The sequence below is a fragment of the Camelina sativa genome, chromosome 14 (genome assembly GCF_000633955.1).
Source record: "Camelina sativa cultivar DH55 chromosome 14, Cs, whole genome shotgun sequence".
Taxonomy (NCBI): domain Eukaryota; kingdom Viridiplantae; phylum Streptophyta; class Magnoliopsida; order Brassicales; family Brassicaceae; genus Camelina; species Camelina sativa.
The window spans coordinates 28,228,595-28,239,382 of record NC_025698.1 but is presented as its reverse complement, the minus strand read 5'-3'; the positions used below and the strand labels follow the sequence as shown (position 1 = coordinate 28,239,382).

The 10,788-nt window shown below is 34.0% G+C and overlaps 1 protein-coding gene and 1 pseudogene across 1 annotated transcript; one reads left to right on the top strand and one right to left on the bottom strand.

Annotated features, from left to right (window-relative positions):
* On the bottom strand, positions 1,128-3,383 carry LOC104744076. The gene has a single exon (XM_010465102.1). It carries the CDS (start codon positions 3,381-3,383, stop codon positions 1,128-1,130), a length of 2,256 nt encoding a protein of 751 aa, XP_010463404.1.
* LOC104744075 lies at positions 5,604-9,738 on the top strand (annotated as a pseudogene).

The following is a 10,788-nucleotide window of genomic DNA, read 5'->3' as shown; positions in this document are numbered from 1 at the left end:
ATTATAATATTTTTTGAAACTTTTTAAAGTTTTAATTTGATCAGATAAAAAGGCGGATCAAACTGAATAAAACTTTTAAACTTGGACGCCTGATAAATCAAGCTTTCCTGCTCATTCGTTGTTGGAAGCATATTAATCTTATTTATAATGGTTCTGAACCATTGTCTAAAAAATTTCTAGCCGATGTGGGATTTATTTACATAAATTTTTAGCCGTCGTTTTTCATATTTTATTTACATAAATTTCAAATTTTCCTTTTTCAAAAAAATTCTGGAAATTTTAAAAATGTTAATGAATGACATGTCAAATCCTAATTGGTCGTTTAAAAAATATCTTAATATAGAAAATTCTGGAAAATCTTAAAAATGTTAATTAATGACATGTCGAATTTCGATTGGATGTTTAAAATTCTAGGTGGACAACCTTTTTCATTTTTCTAAAAAAATCTGGAAATTTTAAAAATGTTAATGAATGACATGTCAAATCCTAATTGATCGTTTAAAAAATATCTTAATATAAAAAATTGTGGAAATCTTAAAAATGTTTATTAGTGACATGTCGAATTCTGATTGGATGTTTAAAATCCTAGGTGGACAGCCTTAACAGGTTATAGCTCCTACTTTTTTATTAGTATAGATTGTTTCGGCTTTTTTACACTTTTTTTTTTTGGGCCTTTAGAAACCATTTAGCGTCACGGAGCTGTAGTAAAAAATCGTTCCTTTTTTGGTATGTAAATTCACATATTATCAAAAAAAAATACATGGGGATTCCAATTATTACAAAACCAATAAAAAAAAACTTTTTAAGAAATACCTCACAGCCATCTTACATGCATGATGCCTCTACGTTAAGCTTTCATTTAAATGGGTATATTATATTTTTTTATGTTTGATAACTAATTAGTAATTGAGTATGCATAATTATTTAATATCACATTTTCTTGTCACATACAGTAATTAATATTTCAGAATGATAAAGATTTTACAGAACACACAACAAAAAACTCTTAATTAAGATAGAAGAATCCCATTTTCACATAACACTAGAATATGACCTGTGCTAGAGGCTTAGAGCACAGATTGATTTTTTTTTTTTTTTTTGAACTAAAACGACTTTTCATTACTTAATTAAAGGTTCATAAACAGACTGAGAGCTTCCTTAGCCAAACAATCGGCTTGCTGATTCTGAGATCTAGAAATGAAATTAAACGAGCAACTAGTGAAATTAGAGGATAGATCGAGGACATCATGAAGAGTCCCGTGAAGTTCCTTCAATTGGATCTTCTTGTTAAGAGCTTGGACCAGCATGAGCGAGTCAGAAGCGAAAGAGAGCTCTGTGATGTTCGATTCAAGGGCAACTCTTATCGCGGTAAGAGTTTCCAGTGCTTCGGCCATCAAGGGTGAGCTTACGTGGTTCATCGAGGCAGAACCTTCCTTTATCACCAGGTCGTTCGGGCCCTTGAAAACCCAACCTAAACCTGCGACATCATTTCTCCAAGCAGCGTCAGTGAAACAGATCAGATTAGGTCTGGGATTTGGAGGGTTAAGGTGTGATTTTTGGGGTGGATCGGGTCTGACACACGAAACTTGCGCATTTTGCCATTCTTTGGCTCTTACCAAGGCAATTTGCAAAGTTTCATCCTCCGAGATCCGTCTTTTGCTGAAGATTAATTGATTTCGGGATGACCAGATCGACCATAACAGCCAGGGACTGATTGGTCCAGTACCCACACCAGTTGGAGGTAAGCATATAAGTCTATTCGACACTTCGATACCTTGTCTTATTGAGGTTACATCATTCAACTGTATTGATGTCTTAACTGGGAGCAATTCCCAGATCTTGCGAGCGAAGGCACAATGGAAGAACAAGTGTGTGATCGTTTCCTCTTCATCGCAATAAGGGCATTTTGCTGATTCGCTGATTGCTCGGTGGAGAAGGTTTGCACCTACAGGGAGGGCGTTCTGTGAGGCTTTCCAAAGCAAAAGCTTAGTTTTCGGAGAGGTTTTGAGTGCCCAGATGTTCCTTTGCCAGTCAAATTGAAGCTCACTCGAGGGGATAATGGGGTTAGTTACCGGGGGCTCAGGCTCGTGGTTAGTGGATTCAAAGTAACCAGATTTTGCCGTGTAGCAGCCATCTTTGGTGGGTAGCCAAGCCCAGATATCCTCTGCTCCCTGGAAACTTGGTTTCAGTAGCAGTATATCTTGTTCGAACGCCGGGAGGATGTGTTTGATAAGGTCCACATTCCAGCCCCTGGAGTTTGGTAGGAGAAGGTCAGCAACGTTGAGGTGTTGGGAGGCTTCAGTTGGTGGACCTATAGGGGCTAAAGGGGAGCTGGTAGAGAGCCAAGGGGTTCGCCATATTGGTGTATTTGCACCGGAGCCTATTACTCTCCCAAGCTTTGATTTTAACAAGTCTCTGCCCATTCCAATGCTTCGCCAACCATGGGAGGCTGAGGAGGGAATCTTGCAGTCCAATAAAGATAAGTTTTTGCAGTATTTACCGAGTAGTACTCTTGCCAGGAGTGTGTGTGGTTTTGTTAGTAATCTCCAACTTAGCTTTGCCAATAGTGCCTTATTAAAGTGTTTGATATCTCTGATTCCTAGACCTCCAAACTTTGTCGGTTTTGTGATTTTCCTCCAAGCAATCCATGACATTTTCTTCTTTTCAGTATTCGTATCCCACCAAAACCTTGTAAGAGCTGACTGAATTCTTTTGCATAATAAACCAGGTAGATGGAAGCACGACATGGTATAGGTTGGCATGGCGGATAGAACTGACTTGAGCATGGTTAGCTTCCCAGCCGTAGATAAGAAGCGGGAAGACCAACTGAGAGCTTTTTGTTTAATGCGATCCACAATAGAGGTAAATAGATCCTTTTTCTTTCTTCCAAATAGCTCAGGTAGACCTAGATATTTCCCTTGACCTCCCTCCTTCTGGATTTCAAGTACGTCCTTAGCCTGAGTTCTCATGTACATAGGGGTTTTTGCAGAGAAAGTTATGGAGGATTTGGACTGGTTGATTTTCTGTCCTGACGCTGCCTCGTATTTATGTAGGATGTTCTTGAGAGTTAAGCAACTGTGTTGATCTGCTCGTATGAAGAACATAGTATCATCTGCAAAAAGGAGGTGATTAACCCTAGGACTTCCTTTTGCAACCTTGACACCAATTAGGTTACCCTCTCTCTGTGCTTTCAAGCAAAGTCCTGAGAGCACTTCGCTGCAGATGATGAAGATGTAGGGGGATAGAGGATCCCCTTGACGGATTCCACGTTGAGGCGTCACCAGTCCTTTTGCTTGGTCATTTATCAGGAAAGAGTAAGAGACTGTTTTGATACATTGCATGAGCCAGCGAATCCAGGTTTGATGAAAACCTAATCTTTCCATTGCTGTTTTAATAAAATCTCATTCAAGCTTATCATAGGCTTTACTCATATCTGTCTTAACTGCCATGAAACATCTTTTCTCAGCTCCCGAAGTCTTTAAGTAATGTAGAACTTCATGTGTTATTAGCACATTATCTGAAATTGCACGTTGTGGAACAAAAGCGGATTGGTTTTCAGAGATACATGTGTGTAACACTGGTTGGAGTCTCTTAGCTAGGAGCTTTGAGATAATTTTGTAATAGACAGAGCATAGAGCAATAGGTCTGTAATCTGAGACTTTTTGTGCTGTTGTGGTTTTTGGAATGAGCCTGACATGCGTGTGGTTTATTTTCTGTGGTAGGTTGCCCGAGATAAAGAAGGATTGGACTTCCGCAATAATAGCATCTCCCATCGTATCCCAGTTTGTCTGGAAGAAGTTAGCTGAGAAGCCGTCTGGACCCAGAGCTTTGTCCGTGTGTATTGCGAAACAGGCTAGTTTGATTTCTGCAGGTGTGGGCATAGCTATAAGTGTTGTATTCATTTCTGCAGTGACACAGTGAGAGAGCTTCCTGTACCACTTTATCTCTTGTTCCTACTTGCGAAGTAAAGATGTCCTGGTAATAGTCTGAAATGACTTTAACAATCTCCTTATTGTTTAATTATTAAAAAATTGAATAAATGTAGTATATATTGTTATAAGTTTTATATTGTTATTTTTATTATATGTCATGAAAATATGTTTATGTATGCCAATTTGGTATAACTGATAATTATCTTGTTAATTTAGTAGATATATCTAGATTTTAATCTTATTTTGTATATTTTTTATCTTGTTAAATTTGTTAATATAGTGGAAAGCTTAAAAGATTTGTTTAGGTGGTTAGGTATAAAGAAATGATTTGTTTAGAAATTTGTTAAGATGTGCACACGTTTGTAAGGAAATGATATATATATATATATATATATATTTATAATATTACAAATAATAACTTTAATTTTTTACTATTCATTAAAATGGTAAGGATTTATTATGTAAATCTTACAAATAAAATGTTATATTAGCAAATATACTACCATTTTAATAAGAAGGAAATACATCATACATGAAATTGTTATCAAGTACCTTTCTTAAATTCTTATTAAAAACATGATATCACAAAATTTATGAAACATTTTCAAAAGTATCAAGTTTTTTTTATGGAAACTTCATCTTGTTCTTCACTTGTTTGTTTTTATTGGGTTCTGTTTTAGTTTTAGCTTCATGTTTTAGTAATTTAGTTTTTGCTTCATGTGTTCTTCTCTTGTATTGAAATATAACATAACCTATTAGCATATCGATCAATACAAGAGAAGAACAAATGAAGCAAAAACTAAATTATAGAACATGAAGCTAAAACTAAAACAGAACCAAATCAAAACAAACAAGTGAAGAACAAGATGAAGTTTTTTTAGTACGATTTTTAGCCAGTTTTTTGAATTATCCCAATATAATCAATTAAACGTTAATTTGGTTAAACTAATTTGATTTTGATGAAAAAAAAAAAAATAAAACCACTAGTGTGATTTTAATTTTAAAAAATAAAATCATAACCCTGAAAATGAATAGAAAAATGGAATGAAAATAGAAAATAAAATTAAAAGATAATTTTTAAAAATAATTATGAAAATCAGTTAATTATTTGATCTATAAATATTAGATTCAAAATTTCTACTAGCTATTACTTTAAAACTGAAGAATTTGAATGTAAACCAAACCGATATGGCCTGAGGCGAAGAACTTCATTTGTTATTAGAAAAAAAAAAGAGTTGTAGTCTTGTAGATTAGATAGTAAAAATGGTCGACTCATTCATTTGCAATATTCCATTTACCTTCTAAAATGATTCATTATAAACATCTGTCAACATTTGTAAGAAATATGCCATATAGTAAAACATCAACTTACGGAAATTGAGATTTGTTTAATTTATAAAATTTATAAAATAAGTAATAATTTTTAACAAAAATAAAAAATGATTGATTCACACAACCTATGTATTTTTCTTAGTTTCTTAATGGTTTAGGTTCGGATTGTTTTTTTTTTTTTGACAGAGCTCTTGATAACTTTCCCCCGTTGCTTCTATATCCTTCCTTATATTATTATTCGATTTCTACGAAAATCTTACAATCACCTTATTAATAAAAATATTGAAGCTTTGCACAAAGTAAAATCCTCCATTAGAGCCAAAAAGTAATCCAGAGAAAAAAATGAAGTCTATTAACTATGGGTATTTGCTCGTTTTGATAATTATAGCTTTTGCCTGTTTTCAATCAGTCGAAGCTCAATCTCAATCAGGTTCGTACTCTCTTTCATGAAAGCTTGATATGTTTTACGAAACCCTATTAAATATCTCATTTAAATTATCATATCTAATCTAATCATGAACAGGATTTATTAGCTTGGATTGTGGATTAGTCCCTACGAACACAAGCTACACCGAGACGACAACGAATATAACATACATATCAGACGCCGATTATATTGACGGTGGATTAATCAGAAGTATCAATGATTCATACAAGACAGTGTTACAGCAACAGACTTGGACCTTAAGAAGCTTCCCTGAAGGTGTAAGAAACTGTTACAACTTCAATCTCAAAGCTAATCTCAAATATCTGATTAGAGGAACTTTTGTGTATGGGAATTATGACGGTTTGAATCAAATCCCCAAGTTTGATCTTTACGTTGGTCCTAATAAATGGACTTCTGTTATATTGGACGGAGTAGCTACTTCTACGATCTTTGAGATGATCCATGTCTTACAACAAGACCGTCTTCAAGTTTGTCTTGTCAAAACAGGAGAAACGACACCGTTTATATCCGCGTTGGAACTTCGTCTGTTGGACAATAATACTTATGTTACTCAAAGTGGATCGTTGATGTCTTTCGCCAGAATTTTCTTTCCAAAGGCTGCATCGTTCCTAAGGTAAGAGAACATGAGGCTTAAATTAATTGTTTCAAATGTTCAGTTCCAAATTTATGTGTGTGAATGTTCACTTACAATTTTATAGCTTTTATATATATAATTCAGTTATTTTCATATAGTATCTAAGTAAAATGAAAATGCAACGTTTGCTTTTCCTGTTTACTGTTTTCTTTGTCCGTATACCTTTTTTTCGTTTACGTTTCAAATATATTTCTGTTTACATTTTGAATTAATATTTTAGTGATGAATGAAGGGACGAATAGTGTACCACTTTTTCATGCCATGGAAACCTGTAACTAGTTATTGGTGCTTGTTCTTAATTATATGTTGATTTAACAACATGAAGCCTTTTTTTTTTGTCTCTCACTTTAGGTATGACGAAGACTTGTATGACCGAGTTTGGGTTCCATTCAGCGAAAATGGAACGGTGTCGTTAAGCACCAATCGATTGGTTGATACAAGTTCCAATTCCTACAATGTGCCTCAAAATGTGGCGAATTCCGCAATTACCCCTTCAAAAGCTACTCATCCTCTCAACATATGGTGGGATCTCCAAAACATCAATGCACAAATATATATATACATGCATTTCGCAGAAATCCAGAATCTTAATTCTGACCAGACAAGAGAGTTCAATATAACTTACAATGGTGATCAGGTTTGGGAAAGTTACTTTAGACCTAAGAATGTCAGCATAGCAAAACAGCATTGAGTTCTTCAGATGGGTTGTTCAATTTCACTTTTACAATGACCAAAAACTCTACTCTTCCTCCACTTATCAATGGCCTTGAGGTTTATACCGTTGTAGAAAATTTACTGCCCGAGACATACCATGATGAAGGTAAATCATTTAAAACCCACATTTCTTTTAACCAATTTTTATCTTTCAATTTATTTAAAACTTTTAGGAAGTATTGTGCAAAAGTAAAAATTTGTTTTCACTCTATCTAATACCACATGCATGCCTTACTAATTGTTTATTCATTTTTTTCTCTTTGACTATCAGTTTCTGCAATGATGAACATCAAGAAAACATATGGATTGAGTAAAAAGAGAAGTTGGCAAGGAGATCCATGTTCTCCTAAAATATATCGATGGGAAGGTGTGATTTGCAGTTATTTGGCCTCTGATCAACCTCTGATTACAACATTGTATGTTTTCTTTTCACTTCATTTATTTACATGTCATAAGTTTTGTTTTTTTTTTGTCTTCTTCTAATTTAAGGGTTTCGTAAAAATTATAATTACTTACAAACATTATAGGAACTTGACATCGAGTGGATTGACTGGTATCATAACACTTGATATATCTAATCTCATACAATTAAGGGAACTGTAAGCATCTTGTAACTATACAACGCATATAAAAACTTAACAATATGATATAAGCGTCATATTTTTTTTCCACAATGCACAGAGATCTATCAAATAATGATTTATCAGGAGGGATTCCAAATTTTCTAGCTGATATGGAGATGTTGACACTAATGTGAGTTTCTATTTATTAGAACTCGTTGCTCATGCTGCTCTTGTTTTCTTTGTTTTCTTGATTTAGTCCCTTTCCTTTCGTAGAAACTTAAGAGGAAACCCGAAGCTGAATCTCACAGTTCCAGATTCTATCCAGGGACGGATAACGAAGAAATCTTTAACTCTAATGTAAGATGTTTTTTCAAATATTTATTATTATTCGTCTCTAAGTCATGGAATGTATGATTACATAACCTCTTTTTTTTCCCTCCCATTCACTGCAGTACAGATGAAATCCCGAGTAGCGAAAAACCTGGTATAAAGTTTCTTTTGGTTGCTATCTTAGGATCTGTGGCTTGCGTTATCGCTTTTCTAGCTATCTTTACCATATGTTTCATCTTTAGAAGGGAAAAACAGAGAGGTATAAACATCAGTAGGTCTTAACATTAATGGAAAACAAAACAGTTTTTGTTGTTGTTGTTGTTGTTGTATTGATATTTATTATATTTCTCGTCTTTACCATTATAACAGCTCCAACTAATGAGAATAGATCAATCGGAACAAAGGAGCGGAAATTTACGTATTCCGAGATACTAAAGATGACAAATAACTTTGAGAGAGTTCTTGGTAAAGGAGGATATGGAAGAGTGTATTATGGAAACTTGGATGGCACTCAAGTAGCTGTAAAAATGCTCTTTCATTCATCAGCTGATCAAGATTATAAACATTTCAAAGCTGAGGTAACATGTGAATCAGAAATAGATCCATTAATTAGTCTTTTGTTTTTTGAAATGGAAATTAATTTTCTAATCTTTCTTAGGTTGAACTACTTTTAAGAGTCCACCATAGAAATTTGGTGGGACTTGTGGGTTACTGTGATGATGGAGATAACTTGGCTTTGATTTACGAATACATGGCAAACGGAGACTTGAGGGAGAATATGTCAGGTAAACACTTTAACTATAAGACAATATAATTTGGTGGACTCCGTAGTAAAAACGATCTAAATTCGGTATAGGAAACCGATGTGGACATGTTCTAACTTGGGAAAACAGAATGCAAATAGCAATGGAGGCAGCACAAGGTGATTAAATAACAAAAATTCTTGCTTATATTCTGATTTTAATGTCTTAAATGAAGCTGAAACAAAATTATAACAATTTGTTAACAGGATTGGAGTATCTACATAATGGAAGTAGACCACCTATGGTCCATAGAGATGTGAAACCTACTAACATTCTGTTAAATGAGGTTCTTCAAGCGNAAGCACGCATTATCAAGAGATCTACGTTCGGACATCGTTATCTTCATCCAATTCAATGACTTCAAACATGGNCATTCTGTTAAATGAGGTTCTTCAAGCGAAACTAGCCGATTTTGGACTCTCTAGATCTTCTCCGGTTGATGGTGAACCTTCTGAATTAACAATTGTTGCAGGAACACCTGGTTACTTAGACCCTGAGTGAGTAAAATCAATCAGTTATATCTTACTATAATAAATTATGAAATGTAATATCTGTAGTTAATATTTTTATCAGGTACTATGGAACAAACTTGCTAAGTGAGAAGACTGATGTGTATAGCTTTGGGGTAGTTTTATTAGAAATCATCACAAACCAGCCTGTGATTGATTCAAACCAGGTGAAAGCGCATATTACAGAATGGGTTGGATTCATGCTCATGGAAGGGGACATAAGGAATATTATCGACCTGAAACTGATGGGAGAATTCGACACAAACGGTGTGTGGAAGGCGGTGGAGTTGGCTTTGGCTTGTGTAAACCCTACCTCAAACCGTAGACCAACAATGACACATATTGTGATGGAGCTAAAAGAATGTTTGGACTCTGAAATTGCTAGGAAACAAGGGAGTCAAGAGATGTATTTAAACGATTCTATTGAATTAAACTTTTCTCCTACTTCTAGATTCTCACCTGGACCGAGGTGAATTGAGGATCATCTATTTAACCCAATGATGTCTTATTGAATTTGAAGTCTTGTGAACTCAATGATCGTTTAAATAATCCATTGAAGTGTTTAGTTATCCAGCAAGTGGTTTTTTGGGTAACAAGAAACCAATATACTATACTTGTTTGATTTCCTTTGTTTTTGTTTAATTTATTTGTGTGTGTTTTTTTTTTTTAATTTTTTTGTGTTCAGAGAGATTTCTTTCGGAATGATGATATGAAACTTTTTTTTTTATTTCATTTTTATTTTCTTAGAGATAATATTAGATTATCCTCACTGGTTGAATTATCCAATAGAAGATTTATTATAAAAATAATATTATCAAAATTATTCTATAATTATATACATATTTCTATAATAGAATGGATAATACCACCTCCCATAATAAGGTTATCTAGTACATCAAATTATATATTTTCTGAAAGATGTATAATTTGGCTAAAAAATCTACAATTTGGCTAAAACAAAACAAATCTAATTTGGCTAAAACAAACAAATTCTATTTATATTCTTTTTACATTATATATTTCCAGAAATCGAAAGAAAGATGTATAATTTATCTAGTACATATATACAAAAGAAAGATGTATAAGTTGGCTAAAACAAATCTATTTTTTTTTTGTCTTTTGTAAATCAAATCAATTATTGTAAAAAAAAAAAAACGGGAAATATATAGTTGTAATTTTAATTACATTATCAACTCTAGTCCTAATTGGTGATTAAAGCTGCCACGTACAACACAAACTCAGATTCATCATGTTTGATTCATTGTTCTCTCGTCGATGGCGGACAGCTTCCACATGCGAACAGTTGTTGCAACAGCTTCAATCTCGTCTTAAGCTACTCATAAGCAAGAAGCACGCATTATCAAGAGATCTACGTTCGGACATCGTTATCTTCATCCAATTCAATGACTTCAAACATGGTCTCCGTCGAACCGAACAACTCGTCCTCGTCAAAAACTCGGTTATCGTATACGAATTGTTGCTTCGGTTCACTAAATTCATCATCCACCACATCCCCTACATTG

Coding starts and splice junctions, on each gene's coding strand:
- LOC104744076 (XM_010465102.1), bottom strand. CDS start 3,383: ATGGAAAGATTAGGTTTTCATCAAACCTGGATTCGCTGGCTCATGCAA.